The sequence below is a fragment of the Schistocerca piceifrons genome, chromosome 2, assembly GCF_021461385.2.
Source record: "Schistocerca piceifrons isolate TAMUIC-IGC-003096 chromosome 2, iqSchPice1.1, whole genome shotgun sequence".
NCBI lineage: Eukaryota > Metazoa > Arthropoda > Insecta > Orthoptera > Acrididae > Schistocerca > Schistocerca piceifrons.
This window is the reverse complement of record NC_060139.1, coordinates 1,060,948,410-1,060,971,842: the sequence shown is the minus strand read 5'-3', so window position 1 is coordinate 1,060,971,842 and position 23,433 is coordinate 1,060,948,410. Positions and strand designations below refer to the sequence as shown.

The 23,433-nt window shown below is 40.6% G+C and overlaps 1 protein-coding gene across 1 annotated transcript in view; it reads right to left on the bottom strand.

Annotated features, from left to right (window-relative positions):
* Positions 1–23,433, bottom strand: part of LOC124776121 (MFS-type transporter SLC18B1-like) — a 307,140-nt gene that overhangs the window by 30,016 nt on the left and 253,691 nt on the right. The window contains exons 10-11 of the mRNA XM_047250961.1: positions 21,864–21,938; positions 6,660–6,753 (exon numbers count right to left, since the gene is read on the bottom strand). Of these exons, the coding sequence (XP_047106917.1) occupies positions 6,660–6,753; positions 21,864–21,938 (169 nt within the window). The remainder of the gene's footprint in view (positions 1–6,659; positions 6,754–21,863; positions 21,939–23,433) is intronic.

Sequence of the window (23,433 nt, the reverse complement as noted above, 5' to 3'; positions counted from 1 at the left end):
GTACATGAAGTATGTGAATGTCTGGAATCTGTGTGAAATTACAACTAAGCAGCCTCTCCTAGGGTCTAGCACCCAGCACTACTGCCACAGGTGTCTATGGGTAGAGTTGGGCTTTGTACCTACTGAAGGTGGACATCAGCCTGTCCACTGTCTCTTTGTGACTTACACACAAAATAAGTCAAAATCTGTGTACCACGTTATTAATTTCAAATGGGGGTAAAATTTTATTTTTATCATTAGAAGCCATTAGAAGGAATGGACAATTTCCACTCTTTTACAAACAAAGTATTTGAATCATCAACCTCATTTACATATGTCCTTTGTTAAGGTTGTGAAGCCTTATTCCTAGCATCCTAAGGATCTTCAACGAGGTAGATGTAATTTATTGTTATTAAAACCCAGTTTGTATCCTGAAAATTCCAGGTTAGAATATCAACAACAGGAATATCCAATATCAAGGAAAAGACAGAGAATGCAATTGTCTTGTGGAATGGAAGCAGCATCCTGGAGGGACAGGGAAGGGGAATGGATAGCAGAATATGAATGAAGTGAGAAAAGAATGCTGTCTGGTGGACTGTGCAGGGACTAGACTGCCGCAGTGGCAGCATCGGTAGGTTGTGGGACATGGTGGTAGGGAGGTTGTGGGGGCAGGGGGGGGATATTGAGCAGAAAATAAGAGGGGTAGGGAAAGATGGGTGGCTGCATTGGCAGAGAGTGGCATACAAAGAGGGTCAGAGACGAGAATAACAATGAGATGATATGACATATGGGGTGAAAACTGTCGGGTGGAGGGTGTGGGGACACTAAGTTACCATAGGTAGAGGCCAGGATATTTTTGGAATTGGATAATGTGTTGTAAGGATAACTTTCATCTGTGCAGTTCAGAAAAGCTGGTTGTGGAGTGGAGGATCCAGATGGCTCAGGTAGTGAAACAGCCATTGATTTCAAGAATGTTATGTTCATCTGCGTGTTGTGCCTTTGAGTGGTCTACTTTGTTCTTGACCACAGTTTGGCAGTGCCCATTCATCCTGATGGATAGCTGGTGGGTAGTCATACCAATTAAAAAAGCTGTGCTGCGATAGTACATGACATGGCTGTTTTCACAAGTGGATCGGCCTCTGATGGAGTACGATAAGCTTGCGACAGGACTGCAATAGGAAGTTTTTACTTTTTTTATTAAAAATGAAACTCCTTCAGCTGTACTTAAGATTTCATATTTATCTGGCTACTACTTTTGACATTGTGTCAATGCCATCTTCAGTCCCATACACTTTGATGAAATCAGTTGTGTGTGGCTGAGTACTAGAAGTCTGCGATGAGACCAATACATGCTGTACATGGATGGTGGGCAGTAACTAGTATAAATAGGAAGTGTTGGGTGGGTGGACTGGGCAGGTCTTGCATCTAGGTCCTCCACAGGGATATGATCATTGGGGCAAGGGCTTGGGATTGGGAGTGGCATAGGATGGACTAGAATGTTGTGGAGGTTGGGTGGGTGATGGAACACCAGTTTCAGAGTGGTGGGAAGAATTTTGGGTAGGATGTACATCATTTCAGGGCATGATAATAGGTAATCAAAGCCCTGGTGAAGGACGTAATTCAGTTGCCTACAGTCCAGGGTGTATGGGAGACAAAGGGGGCATTTTCTGTGGCTAGTTCTTGGGGGTGGTGGGAGGATTGGGGGTGTGAAGGGAAATACCACAAGAGATCTGTTTATGGACTCAGTATGGAGGGTAGTACCTGTCTGTGAAGCCCTGTCAAGACCCTCAGCACACTGGGCAAGGGAGTTCTTGTCACTTCAGGTACACTGTCTCTGTGGGGCCAGGTGGTATGGGAGGGCTTTTTTTGATGTGGAAGGGATGACAGCTGTTGAAAGGCAGGTACTGTTCTCCACTCCCAAAGTTATCCTGGTCTCAACCTATGATAACATACTGTCTCACACCTTCCACCAAACAGTTTCCACCTCCTCTGTCCTATCAACTCCTCCGTATTCTCATCTCCCACCCTCTTTGTGTGCTGCCTTCTTCCAATTCACCTGCCCATCTTTCTATACTCCTCTCCTTTTTCCCTCCTTCCCCCTCCCCTCCTCCCACCTTCCTTCCCCACAGCCTCCAAATGTTGCACCTGTGGGCAGTCTAGGCCCTGCACACACAATGTCTCTCCCCCCCCCCCCCCCCCAGCCCCTGTACACTGCTATCCCTTCCCCTTCCCCCTCCATTTCCCCTTCTGCACTCCCTCCAGATTGCTACTTCCATTTAACGTGACTGTTGCATTCTGGTCTGAGTTACCAAAGATGGTGGTCATGTGTGCATGAGGAGTGCTTCCTTGTGTGAATGAATGTGTGTATTTCTCTTTCTTTTTCTGATGAATGTTGTGGCCATGCATCATCTTTACAGTAAGTAGCATTCTAACTTTCCCTTACACTGCTGATATTCCAGCCTGGAGTTTCCATTGTTTGATTTTGCCTAATGACTTTTCTTCCATCCCACAACCCTATGATGTTTGCCTTTATTCTCTACAGCATTACTCTTCTCAGCGTCCATTCTTTCGTTTCTTTCCTGTGTTTAGTTTCTGTCCTTTCCTGTGTTTAGTTTATTCACAACCTTCCAAAATGCATACACTTCCAAATTACACTTTATCAATAATCGTCAGTGCACAACACATGACTCCATGACTGTAGGGATTTTTTATGCAGCATCTGATGCCCCAAATACTTCATACCAATAATTTTATTTCTTCCTGTTGATCTCGCTTCATCTCCCATCCCCTTGTACTTTTGCATTTTACTTTCCACGCCTATCCATGCCACACAAATTTGTGATCCTCAAACTAACTGATCTCCTTTCCCCCTCTCTTCCCCTATCACAACACATACATAGTCCCATACATCAACCATTCAGTTTTGCTCATGTTTCTGTATGTTTTTAACTTATTTGTGAGTATTTCCACCTGGTTTCATGCTGTTTCAAGTACTTTAACATAGTAGAGTGTACTCTTACATATCCGTGCATATTTTTGCATGTTTTCACATATTTTTTGTGTGTCTTTTCTGTTATCCAGCTCACCTCACAACCATCTAACACCTTGTTTTGCCCATTTCTGCATCATTCCCACTTTCCTTACGCTATCCCTGCCACAATAGACACCTGCTCTATCTTTCTGCAGCTGTTCAGAAAAGTATCCCTTTGCCCAGTCCCATATTCTGTTTCTTAAATGCTGCCAACCATGGGACGCCCACCCCCACCCCACCCCAAATGGTCTACACACAGAAATTCCTTTCTCTAGATCCCACTCTTCCTTTCATTATGACCTTCACTTTTTCAGAATCAGCCAGTCCCTGGTTGTCACAAATCTGGTACTGCAAAAACACATCTCAACGGCACAGACATCTCAGAACCACATCTACTCCCTCTGCAAGATATTGCTACTGTGCAATTCCTGGTTTATGTATCACATCTCTGAAATTGAGTCCCTTGCTCTCCAGCACTTGGGGGAGTGTTTCAGACAGCACATCCATAAGTTATCCAACTTGCTGACATCCTACTGCTGCCTCAGGGCAGCACTGTCCAAACCCTATCCTAACCAGAGGTTCTTCCTTGTCAAGCCCTCTTAGCACCCAAACCCTGCCTAGCTGACCATTCAACTTACCAAAACTCCCCATTATACCACCACTGAACTCTGCTTCTCCCCATGCAGGACAACTAATGAATCTTTATCATCCCCCCTCCCACTTAATCATACACTGGTCACCTTCAAGGACTTTCTTACCTACAATTTGGCCTCACAATTCTTCCCCAGGTCCCTTCCTCAGAACACCAACCTTTCAGCACAAGAATGGATGGTCATACACAGCCTCAAAACAAATCCTGACTTAATCATCCTACATGCAGACAAAGGTTCCACCAGTGTTACTATGAATCACAGAGACTAACTGACAGAAGGCCTCAGCCAATTATCTGACTACTCCACCTATAAACTCTGACAGAGTGATCTCATCCCAGAAGTCCAACAAAATCTCCAATTCCTGCATAAAGCCTTAGCCCCACCCCAGAACCTCTCCCCTAACGCCATTTCTTTTCTCACCCCTATGACACCCCACACACTCAACATCCATATGCTTCCCAAAATCCACAAACCAAACAATGCTGAAGAGTTGTTCTTTTGAGGCAGCCACAACTGTACAAATCCATTTAGAAAACTGAAGAAACTGCAGGACAGTTACTTAATTCATAATCTCTTATTGTGTACATGACCAGTTTTGGAAAATTTGATATTCAATCATACAGTGAAAAAAAAACAACCCCTTAATCATCTGAGGTCATCCTCACCTCATTGTTATGGAATGAAGATTCCATGTCAGAAGAATAAAAAGGGCAAAAATTCAATAACAGTCATTTGCCCATGCTGCACTTTTTGTGTTCTCAGTCGTTCAGAACAGGGGAATTGTTGTTATGGAATTCTGACCCCTTTTAATTTTGTGACACAGAACCTTTGGTTCCATGACAAAAATGGGTGAGGGTGATCTCAGACAATTAAGTGATTTTATTTTTTACAGAAGCTGATGTAACTACAAGTGTTCCAAAACTGGTCATGTACACAATAAAAGACTGAGGATCAAACAACTGTCCTGCAGTTTCCCCATTTTTCAAAACAAACAATCCTGGATGCCCCATTGTGGCAGGTTATTGTGCCCCCACCCTCAACCAACTGTCCATAATCTAGGTTCCCACATAAATAACAATCACTTCTTTCACCAACTCTCCACCATACCCACCCCTCTACCTGTCTGGATCCCTCCTCATCACTGTTGGTGCCACCTCCCTATACACCAACATCCCTCACATCCATGATCTTCCCACTATTGAATACTATCTTTCCCATGTCCTTCAGACTCCAAACCCACTATCTCATTCCTCGTACAACTTACTATCTATATCCTAACTCACAACTACTTCTCCTCTGAAAGGAAGATATACAAACAAATTGGTGGCACAGCCCTGAGCACCTGCATGCTACCCTCCTATGCCAAACGGTTTCTGAGCCATCTACAGGAGACCTTCCTAGCCCCGCATAACAGCAAACCCCCAGTTTGACTCAGGTTCATATATGGTATCTTCATGATGTGGACTCAGGGGGCCAAGTCACCACCCTATCTTCATTCCATCACAACTTCAACACCTTTGCTCCTATCTGCTTCACCCAGCCCTCCTCAACCCAGCATACCACCTTCCTGGATGTTGAAGACCACCTCTTTGAAGGCTCATCTACACCTCTGTCCACTTTAAACCCAACTACCAACAGTATCTACATTTTCACAGCTGTCCCTTCTACACCAAAAAATCTTTGTCATACATCCTGGCCAACAGGGAATGTCATATCTGCAGTGAAAAGATCTTCCTTGCCAAATATGCAAGAGGGTCTCACCAATGCCTTCACACACATGCACTATCCTCCAGAGCTAGTCAAACAAACATATCTCTGGTGCCTTTTCCCCTTAGCCCCCCAATCCTCCCACCACCTTCAAGAAACAGACACAAAGGAGTGTCCCCTTCATTATCCAATACCACCCTGGACTGTAACAACTGGATTACATCTTTCACCATGGCTCCAATGACTTATCACCATACCCTAAAATGAGTGACACCCAAGAGCCTTTCCAGCCCTCAGGAAGTGGTGTTCTGCTGCCCACCCAACCTCCATAACATCCTAGTACATCCATATGCCACTCCCAATCCAAACCCCTTGCCCTAAGGATCATATCCCTGTGGAAGACCTAAATGCAAGACCTGCCCAATCCACCCACCCAACACTTCCTATTGCAGTCCTGTCACAGGCTTATCCTGCTCCATCAGAAGCCGATCCACTTGTGAAAATAGCCAAGTCATGTACTACCACAGCAAAGCTTTTTTTTTATTGGTATGACTACGAACCAGTTATCCATCAGGATGAACAGCCACTGCCAAACTGTGGCCAAGAACAAAGTAGACCACCCAAAGGCACAACATGCAGATGAACATAATGTACTTTAAATCAATGGCTGTTTCACTACCTCGGCCATCTGGATCCTCCACTCCACAACCAGTTTTTCTGAACTGCACAGATGGAAGTTATCCTTACAACACATTCTTCAGTCCCAAAAATATCCTGGCCTCTACCTACGGTGACATAGTTCTCCACACCCTCCACCTGACAGTTTCCACCCCCTAAGTCCTATCATCCCCTCGTTATTCTTATTTCCTACTCTTTTTGTGTGTGCCCCCCTTTGTCACTGCACCCACCCATCTTTCTCTGTCCCTCTCCTTTTTCACTCCACCTGCCCCCTCCACCTCCTCCAAACTTCCTTGCCCCACATCCTACTTACTCTGCCCCTGTTGGCAGTCTAATCCCTGCAAATACTGCCAGACAGTGCTCTTCTATCGCTCCAACCTTGCACTGCTATGAATGTATGAGTGTTTCTCTTTTTTTCTGGTGAAGGGTGTGGCCTAAAGTTAATGTGTAAGTGTCTTAATTATCTGTCAGCAACTCAATGTGCTATCTTTACAGTAAGTAGCAATCTGTCCATTCCTTACATTGTTCATTTGTAACATGTTTACTCTTTATTGTTCATTTTTGCAAAAAATAACAAAAAGTTAGAGTATTCTCTAACAGCTATAACTCACCAACAGCAATGAGAGCCCAGCCATAACAGTTGAACAGATAGGGAAGCCATAGTACTCCATAACAGTACCACCTACAGAAGGCCCCATAACTTCCCTGAACAAAAGTAAATTGAGTATTATTCGCATATAGCAAACATTAAACTATTTCAGAATAAAAACTATGGCATATTTTTTTTACTTTTTGAATTTGTCATATTAATTACAGTAAATATTTAAATGAACCAACCTGTACCTGGCAACTAAGAAAGTGAAATTAAAAAAAAAAAATTGTACATGTCATGAAACTTTTCACTTTGAAACAATGTGTGTGCTGTTTTTAACTTTTAAGCAAATTAAAATGGTGTGCCAGACTGAACTCAACCTTGGAATCACGTATTTTACAGAAAATGTGAGCACTGCATGTGGAAGGTGAGGTTCAGAGTTTTAATCATGCACTCAGTTACAGTCTTCCAGGGAGTTTCATTTCCTCACACAAATATAAGATGAGAAATTACCACAACATCCTCCTTCCCCACAGGTGATTGGGACATTAAGAAATAAAATTAAATTTATGGTTTTAGAAACAATGACTTACACTTCCAGAACGAATCTCTCTTTCTGCAGTTGAATGTTACAACATATAAAATTACCACACACCATTTGTGGATGAAGCAGTAAAGTGGGAAAGTAGTAAAAAAATATATATATACTCTGCATTTATCTTGTTTTACTATGCACTCGAATGAGCTTTCGCAATGCAGCAATTGGATTTCAAGCAGCCAGAGAAGAAAATGAATCATCATGAAATTTATAAATCTGGAAGTAATTATTTATGAAAAGATAAAAATCTATATCTACAGGCACACAGTTGTTCCTGATCCATTGTCTGCACTATTAAAAGCAATATGATCTTTTTTCCTCACTACTCTAATGAATATAATTGTAAAATCCATCAATATAATAATTCTATTCATAATTATAGACATGTGCAAATAACCAATGAGAGAACTTCACTCTGCCAATAAAACCATAACCTATGCTTACCACTGCCTTTTGTAATATTGACAAATCACCACTTGCAGCATGTTCTTCTAGGTACAATTCTACTCTTTTATATCATTACATTTTTAGTTCCTTGGCAGATATATGAATTCTATAATGATTTGTTGTCACCTCCTTTCATCTATTCACAGTCTGAGGGTGAAAAAAGGGGGAATGAGATTAGTACCTGCTCTAGAAGACACTATCAGAGTCAGGTGTGTGAGAGTGAATCAGTAAACAGGGGTAATTTTTTCTGCTTCATAGGTTGACAGCACTGAATAAACAAGGACATGGCTTGATGTGATGCAATAATATAATGACAAGACTTAATCTCACTGTTCTTCAGTGGGTAGTTCTATTTGTTGTGATTTTAGAATGTTTTATTGTGGAGTGCCTGATTATATGTATGAATCAAGCAAAATATGAGGGGAGTGATTTATTAATGATCTATTTGTGTAGTATTAACTTCCTTTACTTAGCCTTAGACAAGTGTACAGGATATACAAAACAATACATGTACACAATAGCAACAAAGATAAACTAGTAAAACAATGTTAACAGTAAAGAACTCACGCAGAATGAAGATAATTAGATAAACACATATACAAAGCTGATTTACATAGATAAATAGAATAAAACTGTATGAGTAATAAAAATATGATGTCCTATTCTGTTGATACTACGTATGCATCAAAATGGAATAAAAACATCCTTTATCACATAGACATGACGAGGCAGTAAAACAGTAATAAAAGAGTTACTCCAACACTTTGCCCACCACAAATGTGTGACCCTGAGCACAAATGCTCATATGATTTCCAGAACAAAATCTCATAGAAAGTGGAAACATATAGAAGCATAGCAAGTGCTCCGCAATTGGTATCACAAAAAAGGTCCTTTGCTTGCAAAAAAAGAGGTGGAATATTTTATTTTTATCTTATGTGTATAGTTGAGAGTATGTGGAATCCAAGTTTCTGACTTTCAAAACCCTTGGGACAACTCTTTATGGCAAAAGACCACAGAATTTTGCTGCTTTTTCAGATTTTTGCCTATTGCTTGGAAACTATGCATGCTGGTGAAAATGTTACCATTACTAAAATGAAACAGCATTAAATTTTGTGTCGAATGACCTATTTAAATATCAAAATAGGTTCAGCCGTATGGCCACAATCAGTTGTCAAAGTTCAGTCATTTTAACAACTTGGCTAAAAAGTCGGTTCTAACACCTGTAACTCAAAAACAGTTACTCCAAATGACAAATGTTAAGTTATCAAAGTTGTAGAGCATGAAATTTCATGTTACAAAAGCATCTAGTTTCTCAGTTTTAGACACAATTAACTGTTCATACACTTGAAAAACCAAAGTAATTCCATTTTGTTGTTTTTTGTAAGTCAAATTCATTCAACAAAATGAGGATTCCAATAGCAATACATAGATCTGTCCCACCATCAGGTGTAGAGGTACCTATAAATCTCTCTCAACTGACATGTCATAAACAGCCAAGGCTGTCATCCCCTGTGTTCTTTTGTTATTGTTTCCATTGTTAGGCACATCCAGTCTTCGTGCATTGCAAAAGGGAGATGTTCAAAACTCCTTGAGTCTTGCAAATCAACATTTCCTCATATGAATTTACGTTTTTGTGTAGTCAGTGCATTTAAAATGAGTGCTCCAGATCACAAGGAGGTGTGTTTTATATGTGATGGCAACATGGCAGATGATGATGTGGTTAAAATGAAACATATTGGACTGGAAATACTTCTACTATCCAGTAAAGATAGGAAAATCACAACACATCACAAGTTATTAACTGGTATGGCTGAAGCTGGAGTGGACACTGCTTGTCTGAAGAAGTAAAATAAGACAAAACTGATTAGATCGTCTTTGACAAAAGGTCCTGCACTGCCAATGCTGAATCTTCCATCATACAAAAAAGCACTTGGTTTTAAAAAACACTACTTTTATTGTGGTGAAAAAATTGATGCCAATTGGGAGAAACTTTGCACACTTGTTCATAAAGTGATGAAACTTGAATTAAACAATGGGGTAGCTGAAACGGCAAGGTGATGATTGGGCTTGCAAAGAATTGGAAAGTACCTTTTGTGAGGATGTTTGTGTTAAAGACGCTCAATATCATAGCTTTTGTCAGAGGAATTTTTACCAGCCAATCAGTGGTGGAGGGAAAAAAAAGGAAGTCCTTGATCCACACAGCCAGTTGAATCAGTGGAAATTATTATCAGACAACCAGAAGAGTGCCAGTTTTTTTGCAGGACTTAAAGAACCATATGATGAATTGCTGGGTGGCAGATGTAAGGACCATGAAAACCCACCTCTTCCAGAAATATGTTGAAGAATGACAATTGTTGATAGACAGTAAAAGAGCTCAGTACTGTGTTTCAAAAGTACAGGCTACAAGATTCTATCTGATAGTTTTTATGGCAGCAAGCAATCAGATCCACAAGAAGAGCATCTGAGAATTGTATGTACTGCTGCAGATATACTTTGCGAGGACATCTGTACTCTAGGTCTATAATTCATCACAATACCCCCAACTGGTTATATCTCATCACATGTCCAATCAGTGATCTATGAATCATTGCTCCTTTTCTCTGAGTTATTGCTTTGAAAAACAAATCAAGATCTCTACATAAATTGAAAAAAAAGTGTGTTGCTTTGTCACATGCAGTAACTTCTGCAGTAAGACCATGGTTATTTCTATCTTCACTATTGATTAGGCCCAGTACATTCATGTACGTAAGATTCGGATCAAAACTTATTGTCGACACTCTTAGTGCAATTGGATTTGCAGATATGGAAGATCCCTATTTGAGACGTCCTTGACTGCATGACCTGAGCTTCCTAACATAGCCAGTGAAGGATTCACCCAGTTCATCTTTGATAATGCCAATTTTAACTTCCGCATGACTGACAGGTTGAATACTTTCCATTCCATGGGAGGAATCATGGCAGTCGCTCCCTTCATAGCTATGGCAGTCACTCCCTTCACAGCTATGGAGTCTGACAAGAACAGTGGTTCAGAAAGAAGATGGTCAACTCCTGAATTTTTATCTACAGTTGGTGTACTTTAGATGATCACCTGTAATAAAGCAAATGATGATGGGTTAAACAGTATTAATATAAAGGAACTCAATTTCAACAACCCTGAGTGCTTGAAGGTATAGCTCTCTGGATATGAGATTCTGTGGCTTTATGAAAAGTGGAAGAAATTCTCACCAACAGTTGGTTCATTCAAAAACAATGTGCCTCCCATTCTTAAATTATCCTCCAACTTTGTACGACACGCTATATACATCTCTTCTAACAGCATTGAAAAATATGCATAAAACATGGTCAAAAGTGGTGTTTTGCCACTTTTGATCAGCTACTTTATTTGAAGGCAATGGATAATGTAAGAAGTGTGACAGTGATTCAGAACATGTCACTGTATGATTAGGTGGGTTTCACCTTCTACTGTCCTCCTCGGGTTGCATTGGTATAGTAATGGTAGGAAGCGGCTTGAGACACCGTCTGCAATATTTGCTGAAAAGAGTTTGGATAAAGTTTTGAGTGGGCATGAGTATGCTCAAGCAGTAAGAGGAATTATTGCTTCGCCATAACGGACCATCAGTATTTACATGCCATGAAAATGAAGATTACATATATGTGATAAACAAGATTGAAAATGTGATTTGCAGCAATGAAACACGAGGAAAAACAGCTAATTATGTGTGCATACTATAGCATGGTTATGCACACAAAACAGTTCACTGAAGCAGAGTATAGTGGAAACCTGACTTTGATAAAATTTTCTTAATGGTTTTTAAATGCATACTTCCAAGCTGTTTGTCATTTCCTGTATGGTAAAAGTGCTCACCATTTCTTAAAGAGATTACCACATTGGGAGACTGAATGGATGCTTCTGCATTCAACAAATTTATGGCTGAACACTACGCCACCATTCGGTGGTATATGGTCTGATACGACAACAAAGCAAACTTTAATGAAAGTGAAAAGTGGTTTAACTCACGGACATGGGTTTTCCAGACTCTGTGCTCACAAAGTACACTTAGGGAATGGAATCCTTACAGAATATTTGTCAAAATTTGAAAAGTTCTGTGATATATCATCACAAACAAGTGAGCAATATGTGGATTTAAGAGCTTCACACAGAGATCAAAATGCAGCAGACAGTGACAAACCGAAAGACTGGCTGTTGAAACATCAAATTTTCCAAATTGTAATATGCTTATGTTGGTAAGCAGTGGAATAATTGGTGATGAATTGGTAAATTGTCATGAGGCATTAGTAGAAAGAATTAAGGGATCACTAGAATTAAAGGAGAGAACTTTAAAAGCATCTCATTTCAATGCAACCTCAGGCTTACAGCACTTTCATCCTGCACTACGGCTCTCAAGATAGGGAAGAAGAGGATTACTACGATTAACATTGTTTCAAAGACTGTTTGTCATAAAGCAATCTTACAAAGACTTGAAGTTCTGTATCTCATCTGAACTTTGCCATACCTCATGTTGTCATTCACGGAAGGTGGTCTCAATAAGCGTACAAAATCGTCTCTCTATGATGCATTCACACATCTCCAACAGATGAAGTACCCAAAATAAAAAGCTTTGTGATGGATGGTGGTCACCTGATCAACGAGATTGTTTGGTACATCAAAGGAAAGTTTGGGGTCATCTGTATGAAATATGAAACCTATTTGAGAAAGCACTATAGATCCGAAATCCCAGTTATATTCAATGGCTATCCAAGTGGTGCTTCACAAAGGAGAACAAAGTCTTCTGAAAGATCTCATCATTTAAAGACATCATGTTCTTCATCAGGTATCATTTTTGATGAAGATACAAATGCTGTAGTCCCACAGGAGCAGATTCTTACAAATGAAAACAACAACAAACCACTTGATTTTGATGCTAATGCAGAAATCTGAGGATGTAGGTATTCACGTGCTACAGGCAGAGGAAGATTCATTAATTGCAGAAACAGCTATTCCCCAAGTTGGTGAGTCTGACAGTGTGGCACTTTTGAATGATGACACTGAAGTTCTTGTTCTTCTAATGGGTCAAGGAAACAACTACAACAACTTGTACCTCCACAAACTGGGAAGAGGGGAATCAGCAAGGTGCTGATTTGTTGAACCCTCAAGTTCTCAAGATGTAGTAGCATGGGCAGGCAAACAGGTAATGTAAGCACTGTAATGGAATTCCAACTGTGTGACTTTGGCTGAACTCAGGTACAAGCTTTTTGTAAAGTCTGCCCCAAGAAAATCTTTCAAACCTGGAGAGCTACCACCAACAACAGGTGCAGCAGGGCGGTGCTCACTGCGATACTACCATAAAGTGCAATGTTGGCTGGAGAAGAAAACTGATCCATGACAGTAGGGCTGAAAGAGAAACTTATCAGGCTTGTTTCCCATGATGATGACAAAAGATGCAGCATCACACATACTACTGATGATGGTTTTCTATGTGTGCAAAACAGGATGCACAGCTATACGTGGATGTCATAAATCTGGACTGAACTGTTCCTCAATGTACAAACACTGTTGGGACTTATCTCGCAGGAATGCCCCAGAAATTGCTCAACAAGAATGAGGAAGAGAATGAAGATATGTTAGTGAAGATGGTGCACTGGATTGTGAAGACTGGACACTGTACCAGGATGTGCCACAGTCTCCGAAACAACCTAGATGAAACTGAAATGTGATAAAATGTGAATCTCTGGCATTTAAATTGTTGTGTCTAGACAAGACAGCCTAGACACAATGAGAGGAAGCCGAAAGGCACGCGCTTAAACTCACGCAGGCTGGCGTGAGGTCTGAAACAGGATACGTAATGAATGCTATAAAGAAAAGTACGTAGCTTCTGGAATACTTAACATTAATCCATAATTGTATAACATCGCTCTTGTACAGATATAATCTCCATTTCAATATACTTGGTGATGGCGCCTTGCTAGGTCGTAGCAAATGACTTAGCTGAAGGCTATGCTAACTATCGTCTCGGCAAATGAGAGCGTGATTGTCAGTGAACCATGGCTAGCAACGTCGGCTGTACAACTGGGGCGAGTGCCAGTACGCCTCTCTAGACCTGGCGTGTGGTGGCGCTCGGTCTGCTATCACTGACAGTGGCGACACGCAGGTCCGACGTATACTAATGGACCACGGCCGATTTAAAGCTACCACCTAGCAAGTGTGGTGTCTGGCGGTGACACCACATAAATGATGAGAGATTCAGCACCACACACACTACTGAAGATGGTTTCCTGCGCATGCAAAACAGGATGCACAGAAATATGCGGATGTTGCAAATACTGACTGAACTGTTCCTCAGCATGCATAATGTTGTCACGCCCTTTTATTTGTTCATTTGTAAGAAATTTTATATTACCCACATATAAATACATACTGAACATTACTAGTACTTGGTTTCCATTTTAGCAATCCACTCTTGCAAATTAAGGCATGGATGAAAATAAATAAAAATACACATGAATGAAGACACATGTGCTCATTAGAGAGCCATCTTCTCACAGGAAATTTCAATTCATTGAATAACGTTGATTCATAAAAAAAAGAAAAGAAAATGACAAAATGGAATTACTTTGGCTTTCAAATGTATGAATGCTTAATAGTGCCTAAAACAGAAAAACTAGATGCTTTTGTATCATGAAACTTTGTGCTATACAACTTTGATAACTTGACATTTTTCATTTTTCATGTGGAGTAACCATTTTTGAGTTACAGGTATTGGATTTAACTTTTTAGCCCAGTTGGTAAAAATGAACAAATTTTGGTGATTGATTCTGACCAAACAACTGCACTGATTTTGACATAAATGTAGGTCATTCAGTGCAAAATTTAATGATCTTTCATTATGGTAATGGTAACATTACTTGGTTTCCAAGTCACAGACAAAAATGTGAAAACATGGCAAAATTTAGAATGTCCACACTTGGAAATGATTGTGATAACAGCTGCATGTAAAAAGTCGCATCAAGACATCACCTGGTTTACATTAAAGTGTCAAAGTCTCCCTTAACTTTTTTATTAATTTCTACACATCATCAATAACATGAGCATTTGTGTGTTGCTGTCAGTTATCAAAATTTCCATTGTGTTCAGTGACTGTACAATCAAAACCAAGCGTGTGATGTTCATCAGTCAGAACTAGGTTTTGAAAGTGCACTGAAAAATATTGTCACTGTCAAAAGTTTCATAGTTTACTGTTAGTGTTACTCTGTGATTTACATTCTATACGAAATCTTGTAGACAAGATGGTCATCATATTGTCATGAGTGGGAATCAGTGTGAAAATGAGTCATGTTAACTAAGTGTTGTTTTGTGCCCATTATTTGAAAACTCATTATAAAACCAGATTACAGCAAGATGACATGCATACAATTAGCTATTGAGAGCTCAACAATTAGTCACAGGTAATGCAACTTCCAATACATCAATATGCTTTGAGTATACACTCCTGGAAATGGAAAAAAGAACACATTGACACCGGTGTGTCAGACCCACCATACTTGCTCCGGACACTGCGAGAGGGCTGTACAAGCAATGATCACACGCACGGCACAGCGGACACACCAGGAACCATGCTGTTGGCCGTCGAATGGCGCTAGCTGCGCAGCATTTGTGCACCGCCGCCGTCAGTGTCAGCCAGTTTGCCGTGGCATACGGAGCTCCATCGCAGTCTTTAACACTGGTAGCATGCCGCGACAGCGTGGACGTGAACCGTATGTGCAGTTGACGGACTTTGAGCGAGGGCGTATAGTGGGCATGCGGGAGGCCGGGTGGACGTACCGCCGAATTGCTCAACACGTGGGGCGTGAGGTCTCCACAGTACATCGATGTTGTCGCCAGTGGTCGGCGGAAGGTGCACGTACCCGTCGACCTGGGACCGGACCGCAGCGACACACGGATGCACGCCAAGACCGTAGGATCCTACGCAGTGCCGTAGGGGACCGCACCGCCACTTCCCTGCAAATTAGGGACACTGTTGCTCCTGGGGTATCGGCGAGGACCATTCGCAACCGTCTCCATGAAGCTGGGCTACGGTCCCGCACACCGTTAGGCCGTCTTCCGCTCACGCCCCAACATCGTGCAGCCGCCTCCAGTGGTGTCGCGACAGGCGTGAATGGAGGGACGAATGGAGACGTGTCGTCTTCAGCGATGAGAGTCGCTTCTGCCTTGGTGCCAATGATGGTCGTATGCGTGTTTGGCGCCGTGCAGGTGAGCGCCACAATCAGGACTGCATACGACTGAGGCACACAGGGCCAACACCCGGCATCATGGTGTGGGGAGCGATCTCCTACACTGGCCGTACACCACTGGTGATCATCGAGGGGACACTGAATAGTGCACGGTACATCCAAACCGTCATCGAACCCATCGTTCTACCATTCCTAGACCGGCAAGGGAACTTGCTGTTCCAACAGGACAATGCACGTCCGCATGTATCCCGTACCACCTAACGTGCTCTAGAAGGTGTAAGTCAACTACCCTGGCCAGCAAGATCACCGGATCTGTCCCCCATTGAGCATGTTTGGGACTGGATGAAGCGTCGTCTCACGCGGTCTGCACGTCCAGCACGAACGCTGGTCCAACTGAGGCGCCAGGTGGAAATGGCATGGCAAGCCGTTCCACAGGACTACATCCAGCATCTCTACGATCGTCTCCATGGGAGAATAGCAGCCTGCATTGCTGCAAAAGGTGGATATACACTGTACTAGTGCCGACATTGTGCATGCTCTGTTGCCTGTGTCTATGTGCCTGTGGTTCTGTCAGTGTGATCATGTGATGTATCTGACCCCAGGAATGTGTCAATAAAGTTTCCCCTTCCTGGGACAATGAATTCACGGTGTTCTTATTTCAATTTCCAGGAGTGTATATGACTTTCAGCAGTTCCTTCCTAGACAGATTGCACTTAACACTGTCACTCACAGAAAGTGTACAGCTTTCAATAGCTCAATTTCACTGAACTGATGAGTCAGCCACATAAATTCTTGCACAGCTTCTCTAGTAGCTACAAACTTAGCTTTAGCTGTTGATATGGTCACACTTGCTTGATGGCTGCTAGGCCACCTTCCTGCTCCACCACTTTACTTGAAGAGAAGGCTACTTATGGAACAGCAAGTGGTTGCTTCACAGGCATCATCAGTATCACTACATGCTTCCAACACTTCTAACAGTTCAGAAATTCTGTATCTAGTCTAGGTGACACTGAACCTTTGATGTATTTTAAAATACTGTCCTTTTGGTTTCCCCAGAAACTGTGACAAAAATCTAGATATCTGGATATGTCATTTTCAAATACATCAAATATCCCTCAACTTTCGCTTTTTGGTTAGGATAATGGTTCAAATGGCTCTGAGCACTATGGGACTTAACTTCTGAGGTCATAAGTCCCCTAGAACTTAGAACTACTTAAACCTAACTAACCTAAGGACATCACACATTCGATTCGAACCTGCACCCACAGCGGTTGCGTAGTTCCAGACTATAGCACCTAGAACAGCTCGGCCAATCCGGATAGCTTTTGGTTAGGAGTTTGAGTCTTTATATCTGTGAATTTTTTCACCTATACATATTTCTCAGTCAGAGAGGAGATAGTATTTGCCTCTGATGTATTAAATTAATGGAATATACTTTCTGCATAAACCTTTTGACTGACAAAAACTGAACCATCATCATCACGTCTGATCGAGATATTCAAGAAATGCCCAACAGGCTCAGTTGTAATCTTTATTTCATTTTGCAGCATACTCAGACATTCACTGATACTACTCTTCTTGGATCCAACAAAAGTTCATTACAAATGTATAAAACAATTATAAACCTATCATCATTAGAAATGTATACAGACACGGATCTGCACTACTTTCAGTTCATTCAAAACTGTAAGCTCACTTTTTAACAGACCTTTCCAACATCTTGGAGACTGTTTTAACCCTCTAACATACAAACTTATTTATTTATTTGTTTTCAAATTAGCTTCCAAAAAATGATATTTTTTCATTGATAAAAAAAATCCTATAATGAATGACATTACATACAGAAATATAAAAATAGCTTGTAAATCTCAAAATAATGAATTACAAAATTTTGAAGATCACCAATAATAAGATCCTGAGTATACCCACGCACTGGACTTTGACTAAAATGAGCCAAAACTTTAAGTCATTTTTCAGTTTCTGTAGTTATGAAGTCTAACCGTGTATTTCACCTACTTGGAGGAGCTGGATGGAGCACAGTGGATGTATTTATCTCGTACCATTGGCAAGCAGTCTCTAATGAAGTAACATCACATTCTTCCTCCCTTCTCAGTTGCTAAACTGAATATCAAACTCTGGATCACTATAGCCATCCTTTTTGAAAGCATTGTCTAAACAGCAATGCAAGACAGAGGCTGAAAGTGCCTGGTTTGTAGCTGAATATCCAAAGTTGCACAGAATAAAGACAATATCTCATGGCAACCACCTCAAACAAAACACGAGAGCCAGGCTCCAAACACAGAACCAGATGTTCTCTAGCAACCACATACTTAACTATCAATGCTGAAATACTTATAACATCTGTTCTTAAGTTGCCAAAGGATACTCACGATTTTAAGTCACTGTCAAAATAATAAAAACAAGGTAACTCAGGATTTTATGTTAAAGGGTTAAATGATAATACGCCAAGAGAGTTTGCATACCCTGGTCATGCCATCACGAAACCATTTATGCTGTTCCATTTATACTTCTTCCTTTAGCAGACCACATCAGACCGTTCTAACTATAAACCTTAATCAGCAGCAATACTTAACACTGTTGTAAATTTCCCTATTAACATCTTGCTTGGCACAAAATAATCCAATAATTAAAGATAGCTTTGCAACCTGCTGGTAATTCCTTGCAACCTGCTGTTAATTCTGTCAAAGTCTATACAGAATTTTTCTACAATGACGCAATTTCTTCTTTCATTACTGATTTCCAACTGCTCCGGCCAGGTGACCTGATTGCTTCAGGACAGTTCCTTAATTTATTTATGTCTGCTAACAAATATTCAGTCAAATGCTTGGGTTCCCACATTTGCTCCCTGTTTCAGAGTTGAATCTCTCTTCTACACCCTTCTGGTTCAGGTACATATCCCACTGGATATGTTGATGGTTCACTTTCATTTCTTAACCTGACCCTGCTGTAAACATCTGCCACATCTTTATAGGATGTTGACTTACTTTTCTCATGAGAAAATATTGTCAAGGCTTTTTCAGTACATTTTGATTCAAACACATCTCTCATCTGAATGATTCATCAATAAGTTTTCATGCAGAGGCAAAAACCAACATCTTTAGCATTGCCAACAAGGGCTGTATTGTCTCTTTGCATCCCCATGTCTTATGGTACTCTTTTTCAAAAACTTGCATAAAATTTGATCTTAAAAATATGCAGTATATTCATATGAGCATTCTTCCATGTTAACAACTGGTATGGTGTCTTTCCATGAACACTATTAGGCTCAGTTTGATTATGAAAGTAAACAGCACTATTGAGTGTTTCTACCAATAAACACTTTGGCAGAATCTTTGACAAGAGCATTGGCCATCCTAGTTCTACTAATGTTGGTATGATGAGTACAGACATTCTCTTGAAGTGTATAGGGATTTACAACACTCAACTTTGTACCACTCGATTTCAGTAATGAACATGGGGAAGTAATCCATGCAGATCTGCATGGTGCCATGGGAAAAAAAAGTCTTGAATGAGGTTCAAGGTATTTCATCAGCATCACATATGATTAATTAAGTTTTTGCAGGGTCTGTTTCTTGAGAGAAAAGTGTAACACTGCCAAAAAGATCCAAGACATGTTGCAAATTTTGACAATGTAGTCAATGTGCTTCAGTGCAATGGTGGTCATGAATTTGACAATGAAAAGGAAATTCAAACTCCATTAGTGAAGGAGGTTCTGACATTAATGTACCAATAGAAAAAGAATTTTCTGAGTCGCAGAGTGGTATAGCTAATGAAATTTCTACAGTTATTAATGAGTTAAAACAGGCTCAGGCTGTGTTCTCTGAAGCAACAAACAAACTTACAAATGAGGTAAGAAAAATACGAACGCCTCAACAGACATTATCCAAATTTGTCAGAACAACATAACAAATTCTCTCTTGAGCAAGGGAAGAAAAAAGATTAATGAATAGTTCATCTTACAAATGAACAATTTGCCACAGAATTCACTACCTGGAAGTCTGAAAAAGATGAATAGCTGGCACAGTAGAGTATATGTCAGGCAGAGGTAAGAAACGAAAGGTCAAGCTCAAAAGCTGGGAAATGATGAAAATAAGTGAAAACGCAGAAGGTAATCACGAAATTTAAACACAAAAGGGTTTAACGTATTGCAACAGAAAAGAAAAAAAAATAAAGGATCAAGCTGTAACAGAAGATTTTTTGTGACAGAAATAGCTCTGATGAAAATCTTTGGTATTTCTATGAATAAAATCAGTGAGTTCCATCATAAACTAGAAGTGGTGATGTATCAACTTATAAAACATACCACATTTTAAAATGATTGCCCACATTCAAATAATATAAGGCTATGAATACATTAAAACATTTCAAACAAAAAACAGACATATGTGGATACTTTTCAAAATTCTTGCAATGGAACTCATATTCGTTAAAACACTTGAATTCACAACCTTGGATTAGGTGGTAATACATTTTGTAAATGATTGGTGTGCACAGGTTTTTGCGATATATTTGACAAAGTAGAGGGGTTAGGAGTAAGAGCTGAGTTGTTTGGGGGAGGAGATCAAACAGTGAGGTCATCAGTCTCATCAGATTACGGAAGGATGGGGAAGGAAGTCAACCATGCCCTTTCAAAGGAACCATCCTGGCATTTGCCTCGAACGATTTAGGTAAATCACGGAAAACCTAAATCAGGATGGCCGGAGGTGGGATTGAACCGTCGTCTTCCCGAATGTGAGTCCAGTGTGCTAACCACTGCACCACCTTGCTCAGTAATAGGAGTAAGATCAATTGCGTCAGACTTGCTGATTATGTGATACTACTTGGAGGTAAAATGATACGTCTTCAAAAAATAGATCTAGACTTGGAGGAGGATTGCAAGAATACTGAATGAAAATCGACACAAAGAAAACTACGGTGATGACAGCAGTGGGCAATAAAAATATAAAAGTAAAAACTGAAGGTCAAATGTACTAGATGCACAGTACAGATATTTGTGGGGAATACTAACTGATTACTGCACGAGTGAGAAAGAAATAAGATCAAGAACTGCAATGGCAAGACAGGCTTTCAAATAAAGAAACACTTATTATGTAGGAAAATGGGTTGGGATTAAGGAAAATCTTGGTTGAATGCTTTGTGTGGAGTGTTTTTCCGTACATCGGTGAATCTGGTCACTAAAGAAGAGGGAAAGAGAAAAAATGGCAGCATTCAATATGTGGGTTTGAAAGAGAATGGATTAAATAAAATGGGTGAATAAAGTGAAGAAGAGTGAAGGAATGGAAAGGATAAAGCAAACCACCTCAACCTAGCAAGAAAATGAAGGAAAACTGGATGGGACATATACTTCGAGAAAAAAGAATTCTAATAGCTGCTATCAAAAACACAGAGAAAGGACAGGAGAAAATAGGAAGGAGAAAAATAAAATGGCTGATTGAAGTAAAAAGAGGAAGACACCAGTTTATGAAGCAACTGGCTTGGAACAGGATGAAATGAAGATAGCAATGGCATCAGGAACTTGTCAACAGGTATATGACAATGACGATGATGTTGTTGTTGATGATGATGATGATGATGATGATGATGATGATGAGTCAGGACTATAGCTGAACACTTGACTTTATGCTAGATGAGAAAAATGGAGATAACTTGAGAAAAGTATTTAATTGGCAGGAGATAATAATAAAATAATCGAATAACAGTATAATGTTTAATTCACACACTTTCAATAAAGGTAATTGCAAAATTGTGACCAGGTTATTGCCCTGCTACTATGTGACAAATACAAAAGTGAAAAAAATTGTGGTTTTGTCATTGCTAAATGCAGCACGATTCGTTAGCTTTCCTACAGAAGATAAAATAAACAGTTCTTACTTCACAACAGTCTCAGTGAGTTAGTATATATTGTAAGGACATTAAATATAATCTTACCCCAAGGAATACATACACGACCATACACCAGCAACCATGCTGTATGTACTCAGCTCATCACTGCAGCCTCCTTCTCTGTAAATAAAAGGAAATATCACAGCACACTTAGTAGTAAAAACATAATTTAACACCTTCAAAGTATCTGCCCACAAACAATCCTTCTTGGTCGAAGTTATGAGACTAGAAAATTACCTTTAAGCTATGGAATGGAACTGATCAGCTTTGTAGCAAGATAGTTTCACATTCCATGGATCACTTTGCAGGACAAATTTTAATGATGTGGAACAAGTCATTTTACATTTACCTCACAGATTAAACTATAAATATGACTACATGCTGAACATTTATAACAGCCCCACATCTTGTATGAATGAGTCATTTCCAAGCAATGTCTCAACAATTTTCAAGCTCAGCATCTTCAGCTGAAAATGATCACCAGGTATATTGTAGGTCTTCAGGCTTTCCTGTTAATGTGCTAGCATTCTTGGGTTGTCAGCTGTGCTGCCAGGTACTGTAGTATCGCTGGCATGATATTTCATTGAAGTGACTCACAGCCTTCATCAGGTGATACCTGAGACTGGCCACTGGATGTAGCATGTCCCTAATTTGTACATGTCCATCTACAGCCTGTTCCTTTAGGCACGACCCCCAGATGACTGTATCACCTGACATTTGAATACTGTCTGCACCTGCAGGCACTGCCCTCAAGTGTTCTGGCTGCAGTCCAAGCTAATTCACATTCACTGAGTTTTTAATAAAACTAGTGGTGAATCCCAAGCTTTGCTCAGCTGACAGCCCATGTCCAGATTGGTCGGTTCTCCATTAGTTGAATTTGGATCAACTTCCTCACTACACTGTCCCTATACCTGTGTGTTTGGGACAGGATTCTTGTCCCTACAGATCTCATGGAATGATCAAGTTATAAATGGTTTTTAGCAAAGACTAATGAAGTTTCTTGTTGCAGATGCATGTGGCACTGGTGTTCTGGGCATCTGATGTCTTGTAGTGGCTCCAAAATATGACATTCCACATTGATACCTTCTATATTGGCAAGACACACTATAACTTCCTGTCTTTCATATGCCAAGGTCATCTCTAACATTCTCCAGTAGTTTACACACAAAATTCAAGCTTTCGCAACAAACGGTTGCTTCATTAGGAAAGAGGGAAGGAGAGCGAAAGACGAAAGGATGTGGGTTTTAAGGGAGAGGGTAAGGAGTCATTCCAATCCCGGGAGCGGAAAGACTTACCTTAGGGGGAAAAAAGGACAGGTATACACTCGCGCACACACACACACATATCCATCCGCACATACAAAGACACAAGCAGACATTTGTAAAGGCAAAGAGTTTGGGCAGAGATGTCAGTCGAGGCGGAAGTACAGAGGCAAAGATGTTGTTGAAAGACAGGTGAGGTATGAGCGGCAGCAAATTGAAATTAGCGGAGATTGAGGCCTGGCGGATGACGAGAAGAGAGGATATACTGAAGGGCAAGTTCCCATCTCCGGAGTTCTGACAGGTTGGTGTTAGTGGGAAGTATCCAGACACCAACCTGTCAGAACTCCGGAGAT